The sequence below is a fragment of the Topomyia yanbarensis genome, chromosome 2 (assembly GCF_030247195.1).
Source record: "Topomyia yanbarensis strain Yona2022 chromosome 2, ASM3024719v1, whole genome shotgun sequence".
Lineage (NCBI taxonomy): Eukaryota > Metazoa > Arthropoda > Insecta > Diptera > Culicidae > Topomyia > Topomyia yanbarensis.
Window position 1 is genome coordinate 33,965,546 of NC_080671.1, and position 22,333 is coordinate 33,987,878.

General features: G+C 42.7%; 1 protein-coding gene across 1 annotated transcript; it reads left to right on the top strand.

Moving 5' to 3' along the window:
* The first annotated feature begins 17,065 nt into the window (after positions 1 to 17,065).
* On the top strand, positions 17,066 to 22,318 carry LOC131682447 (glutathione S-transferase 1-1-like). The gene is made up of 3 exons (XM_058963916.1): positions 17,066 to 17,321; positions 21,613 to 22,035; positions 22,111 to 22,318. The coding sequence occupies exons 1-3, from the start codon at positions 17,232 to 17,234 to the stop codon at positions 22,252 to 22,254; spliced, it is 657 nt and encodes a 218-aa protein (XP_058819899.1). The 5' UTR covers positions 17,066 to 17,231; the 3' UTR covers positions 22,255 to 22,318.
* Positions 22,319 to 22,333: the final 15 nt, after the last annotated feature.

Below are 22,333 nucleotides of genomic sequence, written 5' to 3' on the forward strand. Positions count from 1 at the left end.
TCTAAGCTCAGGTTTTCTTTGTTTCTCTTCCTTTACTTTCCTATTTTCTTCAGTTTTCGCCTTGTGGTATTCAACTGTTCGGCGCAATGTTAAAACAGCAGGACTACGTCGCTTGAATAGTGATGTTCGTGTTCGTATGAGTGTTTCAGGCAATTCTAGGAATGCAGCAAACACACTTTTATTATCATTATTTAGCTGTAATATGTCTCTTAGATTTGTCAACATATAGCTCGTCGAATTCAACAAATTCGAACTACAAATGCTCTTCAACATGGCTTTCAGAAGTCTCCTCTTTGGTCATATTATGGTCTTCAATGAAATGTTCCTCAATCGTTTGATTTTCGACATCCATTGGTTTGAACATTTTTAAATAATTTGACCAAAAAGAGCAGGCGACCTACCGTTACGAAATTTTTCACTTTTTTATTATTCTAACTCGTTAAACAAATAGCTCTCAAGAAAGAAAATCAAGGGGTGTCCAAAATAAGTTGATATCAATTTTTTAAGACATATTATGGACACCATTTATTTAAGATTTTTTAGATAAAACATTACGAAGAAACCTTTTCAAACACGTAACATGCATAGTACCAAATCAGACAAACTAATTAAATCGATAAAAAATATTATAATTGTACATCTAAAACCAATCTGAAAATTATCATTTCCACCGGTTCCTCTTGGCTATCGTTGAAACATGAAACGTTTTCGGTGATATTTTTGAAAACTGGATTCTGTTTAATTTTAAACAATTAGAGATGAACTAATGATATTGAAACTTAATAGACAACCCAAGGAATGTAATTGCTGCATCAAACCAAACAAATGCAGAGAAACTTGGCAATGTAGGAGGCAAACACATTAACAGGGTCCAAAATATGTAGGGGTACAAATTAGGTTGGTTACCCTATTGCATGTGCTTTATTGCAACCGAGAGTGTAGATATGAGGTTTGGCATTGGAAAAAGATGCTAACTACAGTCGACTTGGACAAACATCACAACGCAAAACATCACATCTACAAAATATTAGCAAAACTTTGGTATATGGTATGTGATACTTTGAGTTAAGATTAAATTAATATGTAGATTTATTATTTTTCTCTATTATTTGTGGACGATAAAGAGTCAATGCTTAGCTTTTATTTGGCATAATAAACTCAGTTTGTTTACATTTGTGAGATATGACGTTCTGAATAAACGGTAATGAAATTTGTATTTGCTACAACTGCCAAGAGGAGCATTCGACCAGAGATCGCAGATGCCCAACCTTCCAAATGGAAAAGCAGTTAAAAAACGGACAACAATCTAAACTTCCCCGAGGTCAGAAACCTAGCTAACTAAAGAGCAGAGGCAGAAATCACAACCTACGCGAGCACCCTTAAAGAAAGGCTCACCCCTGGCGCTGACGACAGTCGCACCATCAGTCTGCTCCAGAAAGATATCGTAACGCTCAAAAACCGCTGGCAAGCAAACCTCCAGCGATGACAAAGAGAGAACAATAAACCTGCTCAACAAACAACTTCTGTAAGAAAAATACTGAACAAAGTCCTCTGAAACGAGATGGCCGCACTACGACTTGCCTTCCCCGATCTCAAGAAACTCCAAACCAGACCCCAACGGGACCACGCATCAAACCACTCACAGTGTCCCCCGTGGCAAACATCAAAATCCAACAAATAACCACAGTAGAACGAATCTTAACAACGACACCAGGGAAATCTGTTGCCGAACGGACAGGAACCATAACTTTTTCCAGTCCAGCTCATAGCAAATTTTGGAGCAGTCAACAACATCAAGATTCCACAGCTGAAGTCAACGAAACAGCCTGCAAACAATAATCCAGTAGAACCAGATACCGGTTCAAGCCAAAAAGGCCTAAACCGAAACAAGAAGAACCGTGACTAATCCAGCAACGATAAATCAAGTCCAATCTCTAAGCTAGAGTCCCCAGCAGGTAGCACAGATCCTGCGAACAATATCTCCGATTAACACCTTCACCAAACACTCGACAGTCAGCCCACCCTCACCGACCCCGTTCGGGAAAGTACCAGCCCCCACGAACGAGCCCCCAGCGGCTGTTGGTGTGGGACAATGGGAAACCCCCAGGGAAGTAACCCACATTGCATACTGAGCATCTTAACTTCTGCCCCTCACTCCTAACATCAATCACTAGCACCAATCCGGTGAACTCCTCGGTCGTCTCTGTGCCACCGCTCGCCAGATCCCGCCAGTACCTACCAAACACACAAGCACTAGAGATGGTCGGGTTCGGGTTTTTAAACCCGGACCCGACCCGAACCATAACCCGGGTTCGGGTTATGTAAATTGAAACTTATCGGGTTCGGGTCGGGTCCGAGTTTTTGAAATTTTAAACTTTCGGATTCGGATCGGGTTCGGGTTTTTTAAAATTGGAATTATCCAGATCGGGTCGGGTTCGGGTTTTGAACAAGCCAACCCAACCATTAATGCTGCTTGCGTCTGTACACAAAACCCAGTCTCTTTTTGTAGTAATGAGCTATACTTCGTGATACGAATGGATGACACATTAGGGTGGGACAAAAAATAGAATCCAGCTCCGAACAACTTTTCAGGTACCATTTGGGTCCTAGAACAACTGTGCAAATTCTTAGCTCGATCCCTGAAACTATATTTTTGCGCCCACTGTTTAAAGTTCACATGGGATTTTGCATGGAAAAACTAACTTTCACAAAATAATTCCTCCGGAAGCCGCCCATTGCTTCCTAAAAATAAATAGTTATGTGGCTTTTATAGGAAATTTAACAAAGAAACGAAGTCTCGAAAACCACGAAACGATCTGACGCTTGAGAAAAAAGTTATTAAGCAGATACCGATTGATGCTCTGACGATTGATAAAATATTCATTTTTTCTAGCACCACTGCTGTTGGTTTTCCAATTCTATGCAATTTTGTTTTGATCTTCTCTTAATGTGTTTAAATTAATTATCTATGCTGTTTGGCCACTTCGCAAGGGTTTTGGGGGATAAATTGGGGCTTCATTTGTACATAATAAGAGAAAGTTAAAATTTTTGTATATAATTCGACCGTCAGCAGCAGTGATGCTATGAGAAGTGAAAATTTCAACGATCTTCAGGGCATCAATCGGTTTTGTCGTAATAACTTTTTCCATAAGCATCAGATCGTTTCGTGGTCTTCTAGACTTTGTTTCCTTGACAAATTTCCTATAAAAATCAGTCATCTATTTATTTTTAGGCGATAACGGGCGACTCTTGGAAGAATTATTTTGCAAAAGTAGATTTCCCCATACGAAATCCCATGTAAACTTTAAACCATGGGCGCAAAAATATAGTTTCACCGATCGAACTAAAAATTTACAGAGTTGTTCTGGGAGCTAAATGGGATCCAAAAAGTTACTCGGAGCGAAATTTTATTTTTTTCATATAACCATGTCCCACTCTAATGACCATACTGTATGTTAGCACTTTTGAATCGCTGGAATTCGTCGTATTTTCTGGTGGTGAAATATTGTATTTTTTCATTCTTGTACAAACTTATCTTCAGACTTGCAAACTGCCCGAATTATTTTATTTTTTAAACGACCAAATAGCAAATCTACAGTAAAGCGAGTAGAAATCTACGGGAAGTAGAGACAATAGGAAACTAGCCTCTTGATCCGCTCCTGATTGGTCGTTTTAATCTGAATAGTAGTACTTTTTGCTAAATATTGAATTATAATTGTAATTAACTATGTATATTTTTAACAAAAACATGAATTAAAATGATAATTCAATTTAAATGCAGCACGATTTATATATTCTCAGCGTAGTTGGCAGTAGACGCTTTTCAACCATTGACTACAAAGGCCGTTGCAGCCCGGGTACAATTGAACAATTGTCATATATTGAACTCACAAATTTGGTGTTACTTTGATGGAATCATAGCGGCTCAAATTTTAAAAAGGCACTTCGCTTTGTTTATTTTTTAAAGGCAGATAGTATAAGCAAAATTTATTTTCTAGAGACTGTTTTTGTTCCATCAGACTTAAACAGAAGACATTGTAGAAAAAATTAAAAAAAAACTTTCGCCAGGTGTTGTTGTTCATGACGCTCATATGGTGACGGTATACTAGCGCCACTATCAAATCAGTGGTACATATATGAAACAAGCACCATCTGTCCGGTTGTCCCTGGGCTCGGCCGTTGCACGATTCGGATTTCTTCATGGAAATGAATGAATTTACACGATGTTAAGGAATTTATCGCAACAATATTGTGTGTTCCGTTGAAGCCATTAGCGGATTTTTAAATGTTTGAAATCGGAGATATCGAAGCATCTCTGCTGGCGCGCTTACCGTATAATCTAAAGCATATTGCTTATCCCGAGATAAACTAGCGTTTCGTCGATTTGTTGCTATATGTGACACAAATGAGTGCGAACTAAACAAAAATAAACGTCAAACCGTTTTTTCGCTTGCACTAATGCAAAGTGAACATGCGCGTAATTCGGCGCACGGCTTGGTGGCGCATGGCTGAAATGTCTCGATGTGGATTTAAGAAAAGGTTCGCAATAACATAAATTGGATACCCCATCATAGGTCGTCATAACGCTAATGGTGTGACATTAAGAACGCATCAGAGAATCTTGATTGACACCCTTCGACACCGTACCAAGCAGTAAAGTGTGTGACGTGAAGTAAACTGTCGAATACGAATTGCCAATAGCCATATCGTAATTTAATACATGTAATAAATTACACAAAACTGCCTTGCAAGAATGGTTTTTTGAAAGAAAATTCGGAATTTTGGTTAAGTACGACGGGCAAGGTTGTTTGAAACTGTCATCATTAAGCATTTTATTTCCCAATTATAGCCGCCGATTTATCCTACTGTTCGGTTAAGATATTGACGGTTTATAAGTTTCTCAGAACATTACTAATCCGACATTCAATAATAGTAAATATAAATGCGGATTCTACTCGCCAGCAATTCGTTTCGGCATAGGCAGATATAACTCAACACGTGTGGGGCTACTTCAGGTTCGAGTGATTCTACTATTCTTGGATGAACCCAGGGTCCCGCTCGGGTACCAAATCTTTGTGGTAATTGTTTGATTCTCCATATAAGTAAAGCGGGTTTGGATCGGGTTTCTTAAATTTTAAATTTTCGGTTTCGGGTCGGGTTCGGGTTTCCAAATTTTAAAATTCTCGGGTTCGGGTTTTACAAAATTTTCATTCTTGGGTACGAGTTTTTGGGTTTGGTTTTCAAATTTTAAAATGTAGGGAATCGGGTCGGGTTTTTAAATTTTCAAGCTCTCGGTTTCAGGTCGGGTTCGAAGAAATTGAAACCCGACCATCTCTAACAAGCACCCAAATCATCAATAACGGAGACGTTCATTCGTTTTCGAGCTCTCCATCGAGACAGAGGTTGTTTTTTCTAGTCCGTGGTGCTGTGTGAGGCGATAAAGAATAGTTTTAATCCGCATTCAAGGTTATTTTGCCAGTTCGGTTCGGTCCTCAGTCTTTTGTTCGCGTGTGAGGATTAAACAATAGCCAGCTATATAAGCTGGATCGGTTCGTCGTTGGACACCAGTTTAAAGCTAAGTGGTTTTTGTCTTTTGTAACACATTTATTGCTTTCTTCCGTCTGCGCGGGCGCTGACCCCGTGCGTTGACGTTTTCTATGGTTCCCTCTCCGGATGGTCAAATGGAAGTTGAATCGGGTTCAACTTGTAAGGCTCCCCCACGGCCCAAATGCTATCCAGAACTCTCAACTGGTCCATTTGTGGTCTTCTTTCGGCCCAAGACTAAATCACTGAATCTTCTTCAGATTTCTAGAGACCTGACGGAACGGTTCTCGGCTGTGACCGAAATTTCAAAGGTCCGCTCGGACAAGATAAGGGTGTTGCTAGCCAACTCAAAGCAGGCAAACGATATTGCTTGCTGTGAGCACTTTACGCGGGATTATAACGTGTATATTCCGGCGGTAAGAGTACAATCCGAAGGCGTCGTAACCGATGAGAGTTTGACGTGCGAGGATCTGCTGAAGTACGGGGTTGGCCGATTCAGAGACCGCTTACTTCAGCCAGTTAAACTACTTGAGTGCAAACGTTTGCACTCAGTAGTAGTTGCGGGGGATGGTTCAAAAACGTACCCCCAATCAAACTCTTATCGGGTGACCTTCGCTGGTACCGCTTTGCCAAATTTCGTCCTCTTGCACAGGGTTTGTCTGCCTGTGCGTCTGTTTGTGCCGCGGGTCATGAATTGCACAAAGTGTAAACAACTGGGTCACACAGCCACCCATTGTAGCAATAAGGCCCGCTGTGGAAAATGCGGGGAGAATCATCTAGATGATTCGTGCAGTAAGCAAGCCGAAAAGTGTCCTTACTGTGCGGAGAGTCTGCATGATATCTCGGCATGTCCCGCGTACAAACTACGCGGGGATAAACTGAAACGTTCCCTTGCGGGACGATCCAAACATTCTTTCGCAGAAATGTTAAAGAATGCTACGCCGCCATCTTCAGCAAACATCTATACTCACTTGCCTCCTGACGAGGGCGAGGCTGGTAACCCACAAGAGGGAACATCTACTAGGGTGCCTAGAATTTATAGGAAGAGGAGGAACATTTCCTCTCGTAAAGTTCCTTGTAAAGGCCAGAAGGTGTCCCTTGAGGGGGCTCCGAAAGTCACATCTATTGGAAGTGTTGCAACCAAACCGAAGCAATTAGCTCCTGGTCTCGGAGGATTAAGCTCAGAGAAGGAGTTCCCAGCACTTCCAGGAACATCAAAAATCCCAAGTGTTCCTTTGTTTCAGTTCGAGAGTAATCACAGCACTGGAATTATAAAACTCTCGGACATAGTGGAGTGGATAATAAAAACTTTCAATATTACTGATCCTATTAAAAGTCTTATGTTAGCTTTTCTCCCTACAGTGAGAACATTTTTGAAGCAGTTGACTGCTAAATGGCCCCTCCTCTCAGCGATTGTATCCTTCGATGGCTAACTCATCGAACGAGGTCACGGATTTGATCACTGTTCTACAGTGGAATTGCAGAAGTATCATCCCGAAAATCGATTCCTTCAAAATTTTAATAAATAATTTGAGTTGCGATGCATTTGCATTATGTGAAACTTGGTTAACTTCCGACATCGATCTCAACTTCCACGACTTTAATATTATTCGCCTGGATCGAGACACCCCCTATGGAGGAGTGCTTTTGGGGATCAAAAAGTGCTATTCCTTCTACAGAATTAACCTTCCCTCGATAACAGGTATTGAAGTTGTCGCTTGTCAAGTAACAACCAAAGGCAAAAGCCTTTGCATAGCTTCCATATATATTCCCCCCAACACCGCGGTTGGGCACCGACGGCTACAAGACATCTTAGAATCCCTGCCAGCACCGCGACTAGTTTTAGGAGACTTTAACTCTCACGGTACAGCATGGGGTTGCCTCTATGATGATAACCGGTCTTCCTTAATTCAGGATCTTTGCGATAACTTCAATTTAACAATTTTAAACACGGGTGAAATGACACGGATTCCTCCCCCACCAGCGCGCCCAAGCGCATTAGATTTATCCCTTTGCTCGACCTCGCTAAAGTTAGAATGCGCGTGGAAGGTAATCCCTGATCCCCACGGTAGCGACCAAGGCCATTGGAAACAATCAATATTTCGTATGACCTCACACGAAATATCGATTGGAAGAGCTATGCTGCCGCGATATCCGACAACATCGAATCTACTCAAGAACTTCCTCCGGAGGAAGAGTACAGCTTTTTGGCTGGCTTGATTCTCGACAGCGCGAATCAAGCTCAGACTAAGCCAGTACCCGGCGCGAACATACAAAAACGTTCTCCCAATCCCTGGTGGGATAAAGAGTGCTCAGACGTGTACGCAGAGAAGGCCGCCGCGTTTAAGACCTTCCGGAACGACGGGTTACCCGCTAGTTTTCGACAGTACGCGACGTTAGACAAGCGAATGAAGAGTTTGATGAAAGCCAAAAAACGCGGTTATTGGCGCCGGTTCGTCGACGGATTAACGAGAGAAACATCGATGAGCACTCTTTGGGGAACAGCCCGACGTATGCGAAATCGAAACAGTACTAATGAGAGCGTGGAATATTCAAACCGTTGGATATTCGATTTCGCCAAGAAGGTTTGTCCGGATTCCGCCCCGGCACAGATGATTTACCGCGCCGCGTCTCCTCACGATAGCGCGAACGAAACACCTTTTTCGATGGTGGAGTTCTCACTTGCTCTCTTGTCGTGTAACAATAAAGCTCCGGGGCCAGACAGAATCAAATTCAACTTGTTGAAGAATCTGCCTGACTCTGCCAAGAGACGCTTGTTGAACTTATTTAATAAGTTTCTCGAGGCTAACATTGTCCCACTCGATTGGAGACAAGTGAAGGTCATCGCCATCCAAAAACCAGGAAAACCAGCCTCCGACCACAATTCGTACCGTCCGATCGCAATGCTATCCTGTATCCGGAAGTTGTTCGAGAAAATGATCCTATTCCGCCTCGACAATTGGGTCGAAGCAAATGGCTTACTGTCAGATACACAATTTGGCTTTCGCAAAGGCAAAGGGACGAACGATTGTCTTGCGTTGCTCTCAACTGAAATTCAAATGGCCTATGCTAGCAAAGAGCAGATGGCATCAGTGTTCCTAGATATTAAGGGGGCTTTTGATTCAGTTTCGATCAACATTCTTTCAGAGAAGCTGCACCAGCATGGTCTTTCAGCGACTTTAAACAACTTTTTACTAAACTTGTTGTCGGAAAAGCACATGCATTTTTCGCATGGTGACTTATCGACATCACGATTTAGCTACATGGGCCTTCCCCAGGGCTCATGTCTAAGCCCCCTTTTATACAATTTCTATGTCAACGACATTGATGAATGTCTTGACAATTCCTGCACGTTAAGGCAACTTGCAGACGATGGCGTGGTGTCTGTTACGGGACCCAAAGCTGTCGATCTACAAGGACCATTACAGAATACCTTGGACAATTTGTCTGCTTGGGCTATTAAGCTGGGCATCGAATTCTCCACGGAGAAAACTGAGCTAGTTGTATTTTCAAGGAAGCGTGAACCAGCACAACTACAGCTCCTATTAATGGGTCAAACTATCGCTCAGGTCTTCACAGTAAAATATCTAGGGGTCTGGTTCGACTCGAAAGGTACTTGGGGATGCCATATTCGGTATCTGAAACAGAAATGCCAGCAAAGGATCAACTTTCTTCGTACAATAACCGGAACATGGTGGGGTGCCCACCCAGGAGACCTAATTAGGTTGTATCAAACAACGATACTGTCGGTAATGGAATACGGATGCTTCTGCTTTCGCTCCGCCGCGAACATACATTTCATCAAACTCGAAAGAATTCAGTATCGTTGTTTGCGTATCGCCTTAGGGTGCATGCAGTCGACCCATACGATGAGTCTCGAAGTGCTGTCGGGCGTTCTCCCGTTGAAAAATCGATTTTGGGAACTCTCATATCGATTGCTCATTCGATGCGATATCTTGAACCCGGTCGTGATTGAAAATTTCGAAAGGCTTGTTGAGCTCAATTCTCAGACCCGTTTCATGTCCCTGTACTTTGACTACATGGCGCAGAATATTAACCCTTCTTCTTACAATCCCAACCGTGTGCATTTCATAAATACTTCTGAATCTATTGTTTTCTTCGACACATCCATGAAAGACGAGATTAGTGGAATTCCGGACCACATACGCCCACAAGTGGTTCCAAACTTTTTTTTTAATAAATTCCGAGAAGTCGACTGTTCTAAGATGTTTTATACTGACGGATCAAAACTCGAAGGATCCACTGGCTTCGGTATTTTCAATCAAAAGTTCACCGCCTCCTACAAACTCAGTGACCCTGCTTCAGTTTACGCCGCAGAACTAGCTGCCATTCAATATACCCTTGGAGTCATTGAAACATTACCCGCAGGCCATTACTTCATCGTTTCGGATAGCCTCAGTTCCATTGACGCTATTCGCTCGATGAAACATGGAAAGCACTCCTCGTATTTTTTGGGGAAAATACGGGAGCTACTGAGTGCTTTATCTGACAACTCTTTCCAGATTACCTTGGTATGGGTCCCTTCTCATTGCTCCATTCCGGGCAATGAGAAGGCAGACTGCTTAGCTAAGGTGGGTGCCTTAGAAGGAGACGTTTACGAAAGACCAATTTGCTTCAGCGAATTTTTCAGTATTACTCATCAGAGAACCCTCGAAAGTTGGCAAACTTCGTGGAGCAGTGGAGAGCTGGGAAGGTGGCTACATTCGATAATCCCTAAGGTATCGACGAAACCTTGGTTCAAGGAGATGGATGTGGGTCGTGACTTCATTCGTGTGATGTCCCGACTCATGGCAAACCATTACACGCTGGATGCACATCTCCGGCGCATTGGGCTCGTGGATAGTGGTATCTGCGCTTGTGGCGACGGCTATCACGACATCGAGCACATTGTCTGGGCGTGCACCGAGTACAGTTCCGCTAGGTCTCGGCTAATGGATACCCTGCGGGCCCGAGGAAGACCAACCAACGTCCCGGTTCGAGATGTGCTGGCAAGCCGCGATGTCCTCTATATGTCCCTTTTATACACCTTTGTGAAAACCATCAATATACAAGTCTAACTGCCCCTTGTTATTTTCCTTATCATTCTCAGAACCCTCTTCCACCTGTATCAAAGCATCTGTATCGAATGAGCCAACAAACACGGGACCTACGGCACGAACATAACACGCTTAACTCGAAATGTAGCCGATCCATATCTGAGCCGTACTACGAAATCGTCTGGAAAAACCCCTGCCATCTTGAGGAGGACCACCCGGCGTCCCAGTACATGATTCCCCTGATGAAGGCCATCCGAGTTTGTGATCCATCCGTTGATCTCACGATGCCTGAAACTGAAATAATTTTCTCTCTCTGCCATCTTTGTCTACCCTCCCTCCCCTGACTCTTATACCCAGAAGTAACACCCCTACCCCCCCCCCCCCCCCCCATATCATCACGAAGCATTTAGCTCTTCTTGTCTCTTCTAGTTTTAACTATTATATTATATAATCTCGTTGAAAATGCCCAACTCTACTCCCCACAAAAAATAACTATAATTACGAATCTTTACAAAATTCAATCATGTCCTCTAGTTATTCCTAGTTTTAAGTTAGTCGTAAAAAATTGTCCCCCTTAGTTAAACATTATTTGCTCCAATTATCCCACTGATAAAAATGTCAATACATATTGCCACAAAAACTAAATGACCCCCCTAATCTTACGAAAATAATATTATCCCCTTGTGTAGATATATAAGATAGCTATAAAATCGCATTAGTTTCATTTAAAAAAAAAATCAATATGTAATCCCCTAGTTTTAAGCAATTTAAAATGTAAAACAAAACAAAATTGGCACCTTTAAGCTAACGCAACGTGCCTTATCAAATAAACGATTTGAATAAAAAAAAAACGGAGACGTTGAATCTGCCGGTCCTCAATTTCATCATCCGCGTCCATCTGGAGCCTGATATCACGTGCAAGGTTTGGTCACCCTTAAATGCACTTTGGAGAAGCGTGTGCTGATCGATTTCATCGCCTGTGTTGAAAAATCTGGGGATGCTGTGGCTTAAATTTGGCCCCCCGGGGTAGGGGGATTACCTGTCTCCGTTTGGCTTTCAGAGGTGCAGTTTAGTTTAGGCCGGGACGTGGATGTATTTTTTTGGCCCTCATTCGTTGGGCTGGTTTGCGGATTGTTTTTCGGTAGAGACAAAATTGAAATGACACCTAGTGGTCATTTCACGACGGGGAAAAAGCCAATTTTTGGATTTTTTTCGCCGAATTTTTCACCGAAAATGACGCAGCACTTTTTTATTTCGGTGCGTTTCTCAGAGATGGCTGGACCGATTTGCGCAAACTTAGTCTCAAACGAAAGGGTTCCCGTCGGTCGCTATTGATTTGTTTATTCATCGGACTTCCGCTTCCGGTGCTACGGGTTGAAGATTGGGATCACACTGCCAATTCCCATATAAACTGGTTTCATTATGATATAAAAATGATGACAATTGACAGAGCGAATTGCGTTAAAGATCTCGGAGTTTTTCTCGATGAACAACTGACGTTTAAACAGCATATCAGCTATATTGTCGCAAAGGCATCACGCTGTTTGGGGTTCATAATGAGAATATCTAAGCACTTTTCAGATATTTACTGCTTGAAATCTCTCTACTGCTCACTCGTTCGATCAACTCTGGAATATTGTTCAGTTGTGTGGAACCCTCATTATCTCAACGGTGTCCATCGAATTGAGACAGTACAGCGCAGATTTGTTCGGTTTGCCCTTCGTCGATTGCCTTGGAGCAACCCTCACCAGCTGCCAAGTTATGAAAGCCGGGGTTTGCTTATTGGACTCGATACATTGCAAGTGCGACGGGATCTATTCCGTGCTATGACGATTTCGGATATTTTGCAAGATCGAATTGACTGCCCCGAGCTTCTCAGTGCGATAAACATGAACGTTCGCCCTCGCGCCCTTCGCTATAATTTATTTCTCCGATTACCTCTTCGCCGGACTAACTATGGAGTAAACGGTGCCATCATTGGTTTGCAGCGGACCTTCAACAAAGTGTCAACCGAGTTCGATCTTCACATTCCACGTAGCAGATTACAATTTGATTTTTTAAATAGATTAAGAAATTATCATTAGGACCACACTGTGTCCTAATGATAATAATTAATTAATATCGGAAAATGCAATATTAAAATGGGTGCAAAATTACTTGGATTTTCCAGTCTAGATCAATAATGACTAACCAAAGTCGCTTTGATAACATTGGTCACCCATGACAGTTCTTGATTCCATATAAAATTGCATCACGGAAAAGAATACCCATTGGGCAGAAGTAGTTTAAAGTGTATTGTTCACACTGTATTTTTATTTGTTATCAATTTTGCGAAAACCTGAAAAATAACGTCGCGAATTGATTTTACGTCAACACCTGGAAAATCATCAACTCTCTCATCGGGACATCGGAAAACAACTCGGAGTCGTGCTGTCAACGATGAATCGTGTAATTAAACGTTACTACTGTGAGCATCGAACGGACGGAAAGAAATCCGGTTAGAATGTGATCAGGATCACAAGAGTGTAGTAAAAGCGTTTAAGCGGAATACCAATGCTTCGGTCAGGGATGTTGCGAAAAAGTTGAATCTGTCCAAGTCTTTCGTTCAGCGAGCCTCGTTCAGCAAGCCATGGGACCGGGAGGGACTGCATATGTACAAAATGCAGAAGGCTCCAAATCGTGACGAATGGCAAAATACGGTGGCCCGGAAACTGTACACCCAGATGCTGACGAAGCCTCATTGTCTCGCCATGGAGGATGAGACTTACATCAAAGGTGGACTTCCGGGGCTACTATTCTTCACCGCCCAGCACAAGTTTGATGTTCCAGCGAGTAAGCAGAAAGTTGGCCAACAAACACATGATTTCGCAAGCGATCTGCTCATGTGGCAAACGAAGCGCGCCGTTCGTGAATAGCAGGATGGTAAACGGGGAGATCTACTCCAAGGAGTGTCTACAGAAGTGTCCACTTCCTCTTTTGAAGTAACACGAGGGCCCTACGATCTTCTGGCCGTATCTAGCTTCGTGCCTCTATTCAGATGCTGTCCTGTAGTGTTATGAACTTAAGGGATCACTTTCATCCCCAAGGACATGACCCCCCCCCCCAAACGCACCGGAACTAAGACCCGTCGAAAAGAACTGACAATTATGAAGGAGGCACTAATGAAGCATCGCAAGAAGGCCAAATCTGAGGAAGACATGAAGAAAAAGTGGGTTTCCGTACAGAAGCTAATGAGCGGAGTTAGGGACCATTCAAAAATTACATAATGCAAAAATTGCTCAAAATTGACTCCCCCCTTCCCTCATGTAACAAACTATCACACATTTCTCTATAGCCCCCTCCCCTATTACGTAACAAATTCCTCAAAAAAATCTTCAGTAAAAACATGTTACATAACGTTCTAACCTACTTTCCCTCTCCCATATGTCACAACATGTCACACTTCGACGTACCCCCCCCCCCCCCCCACCTAAAAGCGTTATGTAATTTATGAATGGTTATGGTATTGAAGTTGAATGAAATATATATGCCAAAAGATTACTAATGGGTTATATTTTATTGTAGGTTGGAAAAGGATTTTGGACTTTTTTTGCCTTTTACCTTTTTGCACATTTTTGCCTTTCTCACATAGAAAGATATGTGTTAACGACAGCAACCGGTTTGTACGGCTCACCTGGAGGGTACGAAGGACAAGGAAATACAACATTGAGCTAATGCTGATTAAGCTAATGACGAATTTCGCGCTAAATTGTATTCAGAGTTGGCAGCACCCTATCAGATTTTAATGAAACTTTCTGTACATGAAGACTTTGTCACAAAAAGCCACGTTGCATACTTTGTGTTTCCAAATATGAACTAGACTGTCTATTGAAAAGGGTCAAACATTTTTTACCATTTTTTTCAAATGGCTATAGTCTAAAAATGACATCCTACAAAAAAATGTTGCAGGAGTGATTTTCACAAAATGAGTCAAAGTTTTGAATAAAAATATTGAAAAAAATCTTCATTGTCTCCTACACTGAAAAAAATCGATTTTAAAAATTTAAAATCGATTTACAAAAAAAAAAACCCATCTTTGATTTGAAATTTTGTTCCAAGATAGGTAATTATGATCCCTACGTACCGTCAAAAATTCAAGTTGGGCACTTTTAAGGAAAAAAAGTTATTTGAAAAAAAAACTTTTCCTTGTCCAAACTGAAGTTTTTTAGCGTATTTTTATCGAAAACTAAACCAAACGCAACTGCTAGTTGCCTGATACAAGCAAAAAGTATCAGTAACGAATATGGTACATATTCATAACAAACTTGAATGAGGGCAAAGCCATTTAACATAATCGATATATGCGAGATTTAACTAATACTACTTGGCCGTGTACGAAGAAGTATCTTGTACATGTACCCGACCGGGAAGTAGAGATTGATGGTGTAGTCTCCAAAAGGGGCCTTAATTGTGAAGTATGGGGTTCGCTCCTTCAAGAACCCTTTGCTTCAGCCAGTGAAAATTCTAGTTCGCAAGCAATTACGTTCAGGAAAAATCAAGGAGTGTATGCAAACAACATATTTTCCATCAGCCTCATTTCGAACCTTTCGCCGAATCTGCTCTGCCAAACCTTGATCTTTTGAACAAGACTAGCCTATCTGTTCGCATTTTTGTGCCGCGATGCATGAACTGCCGTCGTTGCAAACAACTTATTGTAGAAACAACGAATCACTTCGGCCTCGTTCCAGTCCAGTCCGAGATGCTATACCAAATTCGGTACTGAAAATCACTCCTACATTTTTTTGTAGGAGTTGTCAGTTTTAGACTATATCCATTTGATTAAAAGTGGTAAAAATTTTTGACCCTTTTCAAAAGACAGTCTAGATCATTTTTGGAAAAACAAAGTATGCAAAGTGGCTTTTTGTGACAAAGTTCTCATGTACAGAAAGTTGCATCATAATTTGAGAGGGTGCTGCCAACACTTGTTCGAGTTGGTGCGAAATTCGTCTAATTATATATTATATATTTTTGTTTGAAGCTGAACCGGATCCAGAATAAAATTTCGATTTAGAAATGGCCTGCGTTAAGCCATACCGAACCGAGCGCCATGATTTTTTTCTGGTATTTTTCATGCAAAAAATCATTTTTTGATAACTTGCCATTAACTGAGAAAGTTGAGGGATACCAATTTGCTTTCAATTACTATTTGAGTACTCAAAAATAATTTTATGTGGGTGTTACTAGCATTAAATTGGATGTGACAGCGTTTTTAGGCAGGTATCTTAAAATGGCGCTTGGTCCCCTTTGGCTTAACACAGGCCAAATGGAGACATTACGTAATACGCAATAACCGGATTTAATAAAAACCAGCGAAAAAATTGGTTTGAAATGGTTTTGAGTTTGAAACTACTTTAAAATCGAAACTGATTTAAAATTTCTTAACAAGTTGAAAATTTTCAGCCGAGTCCGAACCCCCCGGGCCCTTCTTGATGATCCGCCGCTGGTTTCAAGTGTTTCAGCGTCGACATATAGTATCTCAAGGATCCATTGTATGTATGTGCAAATCGTACTGAATATGTAATATACCATTATCTTGATCCTATTCAACCATAGTATCTAGGTGGATTAAAACAGGTTTTTTTTCTAATAACTGGCCGACTGCACATACTTTTCTCTCTGACGGCTTTCCGTGACCTCGTACCAGATTTTGTCTATGACAAATGGTCCACATTGGAGTATTTCACAATTCACAAAACGATCTAGCGAAAACAATTGTTCGCCTGGAGAATTGAAATAATTCTATTCTATTCTAACCCTTACACATCCAGTATTGAAAAGCATCCTGGACTCGAACACCATAAGAATTGAAACAACTACTAAAACTTTTTGCTGTGTAAATTTGGAGCATAATTGAGTACATTGATAGATATTTTGCTACTTTCAGGCATCCTTATTTATGATATCTGGTTCCAATCAATGATAAAGTGAAAGCCAGGGTTAATCTATAATGCTCATTTATAGACCACGCTGCTAGACACGTAGCGCGTTTGCTGGACGTTAACTTGAATCCTGTTTTATATTCAATATTGACTAAGATATGGTCATTCGTCTTAGTGAGGTACAGCATAGTGCAATACAATCCGCAAAAAATAAAAGAAGTTGTATTGCAAATATCGATGAATCAACCAAAGAAACCTCTTTCATCGTGACTTTCAACTTTAGTAGTATATAGCGGTATTAACCTCTTTGTAATAATTAGTACCGTGATGTCGGGATTCTTTGGACATCAGTTAAATACGATTATATATAAAAAAAAGTTGAAGAATTACTATCTAAAACACATACTTGAGCCCACGAGAGCTAACTTGTGCTTCTATTCACATTGATTTGATTGAGTCTAAAGCAACTCGCCGTAGCGGTACCGCTTCGGTTTGTATCAATTTTTCGGTTGCCTAGCATCAACATAGTCTTGAACAATCTGCAACGGTTCGCACGAAATTGTTCCTACGTAGAAGAACTTTGCCACATTAGTATATAAGTGCCCAATCCTGTTCCTGTCATCAGTATCAACCCAGTGGTCGAACAACCAGTAATAAACACAAACCGAACCCTTTTCCGATCCGATAAAGTAGTGGTTAACCAGCAACTATTATGGCTCCCTTAGTATTGTATCATTTTCCGGTATCGCCACCTTCGCGTTCCGTTTTGCTTGTAATACGTAACCTTGAACTGGACGTAGAGGTAAGTTGAGTTACCTTGTGTTATTGTACGTTTCAATGGAAATGTGCCTTTCTTACGTTTTGATACGATGAGTTAAACTATCGCGTTCGTTGATAGTTTCAAAAATGTGTCGAAAAAAGTGTATTATCCAATTGAAAATGATAAAGTTGTTTATTAGACTGACACGAAAAGATCTAAAAATATTAGAAAAATGGTGCCACTGAAGGTTTTCGCATGTTTCGTTTTCAACGAAAATTTTACAGTAATGGCTCTACATTTTTCGAACGTGACGAACATGTAAAAAAAGTATTGCGACAAATTGCTCCGTGGATTTACTATGAGAAGTTAACTCTATTCCACAACATTTGAACGGTCTGCCAGCTACCATGTACTTTGTCTTGTCCGAGACTATAGTCAACTTGATTCTCGCAGCTTATCTTTTAAACTTCTGTCACTCGCGTTAGTGCACTAAGCGCACGCCGCTATTAAAATCTTGTGAAATCGTCTTAGGGCACCAGCGGTTGCTCGTTCAGAGAGCCATTTTCGCGGCTTCCGGTGGGATAAGTCACAAAGGCCTCTACCACTGCTCTGCGATCGGCACCAATAAGGTCCACGTCATCCGCGAAGCTATAAACAATATGAGTTCTTCTGATGATAGTTCTTTGGACAGTAGATCTTCGTAGTATCGCACTTCCGAATACTACATTAAACAGCTAAATTGGCCACCGTTTGCGGTTCAGGCTGTTTTGAGTTGGTTTGCCGTAGATGAGTTGGCAATCGATTGAGATGCATTTTTCTCTGCATTTTCCGCACAAGGTTGTCCACGGTGTGCCGTCTGATTACAATACTTGCACGTAAGAGTTTGTACTTCATGGGTGCATAACACAGTTTGTTTAATTGTAGTTTTATAAGTTTTGAGTTTTATTGTCAAGTAGGAGGGCTACACAGCCCTTTCGACCCGCACCCTCACTATAAAACGCCGATAGGAATACCCAGAAAGAACTTTCTCCAAGTATCAAGTGTAACAGATTCTACTTCTTCGTTTTTCGACAAACTTACCTTACCGTTCAAGCTAGAGCCTTGTTGTCTCTTGCTGTATGCAGAAGCCGTCTCCACTCCACTCGGTCCATTGCTGCTTCTCGCCAGCCTCGCGGTCTTCGAAGGGTCCGCAGGTCGTCTTCTATCTGGTCAATCCACCGTGCCCGTCTTCTTGTTCCTGTAGGGTCGCCCTCGAGAACCATCTTCACCGGGTCGTCGTCCGACATTCTTACGACATGTCCAGCCCCCCGCAAACGTCCTATTTTTGCGGTATGCGCAATGGATGGTTCTTCCAGCAGCTGTTGCAACTCATGGTTCATTCGCCTGCGTCACGCTCCGTCTTCCATCTGCACGCCACCACCTTTCGTTCGAAAACTCCGAGGGCGCGTTGGTCCTCCACGAGCATAGTCCAGGTCTCGTGGCCGTAGGGGACCACCGGTCTAATCAGCGTTTTGTAGATAATCAACTTCGTGCGGCGGCGAAATTTTGTTTGACCGGAACGTCCTCCAGAGTCCAAAGTAGGCACGATCTGGTACCATTGTCGGCGGTTACCAGTGAGCCCAAATACACGAATTCGTCGACCATCTCGATTTCCTCACCGTCAATCCGAATTCAGGATGGAAGGTCCACATTGTCGTCTCTATAACCTCTTCCTCGCATGTATTTCGTCTGCGAAACGTTGATGGCAAGTCCAATCCTGCTGGCTTCAGCCTCCAGTCCGATGTACGTTTCCGACATCGCCTGCAAGTTCCGTGCCATTATATCAATGTCGTCGGCGAAGCCAAGAAGCTTGACGGACTTCCTGAAGATCGTGCCACTCGTGTCTATCCCCGCTCTCCTTATTACACCTTCTAACACAACGTTGAACAGCAGACACGATAGACCATCACCTTGTCGTAACCCTCTTCGAGATTCAAAGTGTTCCTGATACTCGAACAACGCACATCACCCGATCCATCGTCATTTTGACTAATCGTGTTAGCTTATCCGGAAAACCGTACTCGTGCATTATCTGCCATAGCTGATCTCGATCGATTGTGTCATATGCCGATTTGAAATCAATGAACAAATCATGTGTGGGCACGTTGCATTCGCGGCACTTCTGCAGAATCTGCCGAATCGCGAATATTTGATCCGTGGTGGCACGGGAACTTATGAAATCCGCTTGGTAGTGCCCCACGAACTCCCTTACAAATGGTGACAATCGACGGCAAAGAGAGGACCTTGTAGGCGGCGCTAAGTAGTGTGATCGCGTGGTAGTTGCAGCAATCCAACTTGTCACCCTTTTTGTAGATTGGGCAAACGACACCCCCTCCATCCATTCCACTCCGGAAGTCTCCTCCTCCCAAATTTTGGCGATTACCCAGTGCAGCGCTCTAGCTAGTGTTTCGCCACCGTATTTTAAGAACTCGTTGGGTAGTTGATCTACACCGGCAGCTTTGTTGTTTTTCATCCGACCGATCTCCTCCTTGACTGCTTGGAGATCAGGGGCCGGCAGCCTATCGTCTTCTGCTGCTTCACCGTTGTGGTGCTCGTCATAGTACTGCTTCCACTTCTCAAACACCTCACACTCGTTCGTAAGAAGGTTACCGTCTAAGTCTCTGCACATATCGGCTTGCGGAACGTAGTCTTTGCGCGAACTGTTCAGCTTCTCGTAGAACATCCGTGTGTCGTTTACGCGGTACAGTTGTTCCATCGCTTCGCGATCTCGTTCCTCCTGTTGGCGCTTCTTCGCCCGCGCTGCATCCTCGCCCGTGCTGCATTCTTCTCCTCTATTAACTGCTTACATTCGTCATTGAACCAGTCATTTCCTCGATTCGGAATCGCTGTACCTAGTGCCGCGATAGAAGTACTTCCTATGGTGGAACGGATCTCCCTCCAGCCATCTTCAAGAGTAGCTGCACCCAGCTGTTCTTCCGTGGGTAGTGCTGCTTCCAGCCGCTGTGCGTAGTCTTGGGCAACCCCGGCGTCCCGCGGTTGCGCGCTGTTGGGCTTTGGCGTCCGACTACGACGAGTGTTGTACACCGTCGAGACCGTTTTCAGCGCATGCATACTGCAACTAGGTAATGGTCCGAATCTATACTCGGACTGCGGTAGGTACGAACGTTGGTGATATCAGAGAAGAATCGCCCGTCGATTAGAACGTGATCGATTTGGTTTTCGGTGCGTTGGTCAGGTAATCTCCAGGTGGCTTTGTGGTTATCTTTGCGGGGGAAGAAGGTACTTCGGACTACCATGCCACGGGAGGCGTTTTGCGACATGCATTTTGCAATTGGCTCAGGAGGGGTACGATTTGGTAGCCTTACAACTATATAGTCATTTTCAATATATACGGGAAACTTATTTCCAAAGTTGTAACTTTCATCCATGTATTTTTAGTTGTTCAGCAAAACGAAACGCTCGGCTTGCGCTAACGTGTTGAACAATGTTAACCCTCCGGCACTCGCGCCGTTGTATTTTGTGCAACACCTTCCGAAACTCTAGCGAAATCTTCTTCCAGCATCAGCGGTTGCTCATTCGGGGAGCCATTTAAAGTCAACGACCGCGACCTTTGTTCTCGAGACAATGTACAGTAGATCGAGAGGTCTGTAGCTCACTTGGCTTGATTGTAGATCTGACTCCGGCAGAAGTGGAAAGAAGACTGATTGGCTCGAGTTTATGGCCATTCTTGTAGATAGCGCTTATGAGACCATTCAACGAATCATATTGTATTTTTGCTGATTAAACCCGGTCAACAATGTACAAAACTGCGACTATCCTCGTCATGGCGCCCATAATTTCTTACTTATTACATGGGTGCGTTTCGACTCCGTCTCGTCAGAAAACGACACTAACTTTTTGTCGCAAAAGATTAGCGCCGGCTTGACGCAAATCCCTAAAACTAAAACACACTTTGTGTGGCGATCGAACGACTGGTAAAACGTGATGTACCATCCGAGCAGGAGTTCTGTTTATGCCGATAAGACACAGTGAAGCCGAAACTTGTCTTGGCTTAGCAGGCCTATGCGAAAGCACTATGCTATATTTCACCCTAAGGAGAAAAAAAATTAGTAAACACCAAAATTTCTCACTAGGACGAAAATTGTTGGTAAAACCAGTCTTTGCACTTGAAGGGCACAAATCCTTACTTATTACATGGGTGCGTTTCGACTTCGTCTCATAAGAAACCAAATCAAGAAAACATCAAATATAACTACTCTTTCTTTACAAAAACTAACATCATACCAATGCGATGACAACGTTATAGAAACTCACCTGATCTCTCTATCCGCAGATTAAAGTCCTCAACCTGATGGCCGGTGAACATATGCAGGAAGATTTCATCAAGATCAACCCCCAGCACACCGTACCGACGATTGTGGACGACGAGTACGTGTTGTGGGAGTCCAAAGCCATCATCACCTATCTGGTGGAGCAGTATAACCCGGAAAGTGATCTGTATCCCACAGATCCGAAATTACGGGGTATTGTTAATCAGCGATTGTACTTTGACTCAACCGTGCTGTACGCTCGTGTATTCTCTGCCGTTGTTCCGGTTATGCGACAAGCAGCTACCAGCATCCCTCAGGAGAAGAAGGATGCTATCAAAGATGCACTGAGAACATTGGATGGCTATCTCGACGGTCAGGACTGGACTACCGGAGAGAACTGCACCGTAGCCGACCTTTGTCTTCTGGCAACCGTCTCCACGATTGACGTATGATTTGACTGAAATAATATAAGATACCTGTATCCCGGTCGGGAATATTAATTCCATTTTCAATACTTACAGAAAATCGGATTGGATTTAAGTGAGTTCGACAACGTTTCTGCGTGGTACGATCGCTGCAGTTCCTTACCGGGATACGACGAGAACGGGGAAGGAGCAGAAGCTTTCGGCGGCTTCATTAAATCAAAACTGGATGAGCCTTTCTAAGTTACTCATTTGAATGTGATGAAATTATAATTGGAAGGATTTGACAACACGTTGTTGGCAAACAGTTTATTTGATTTTT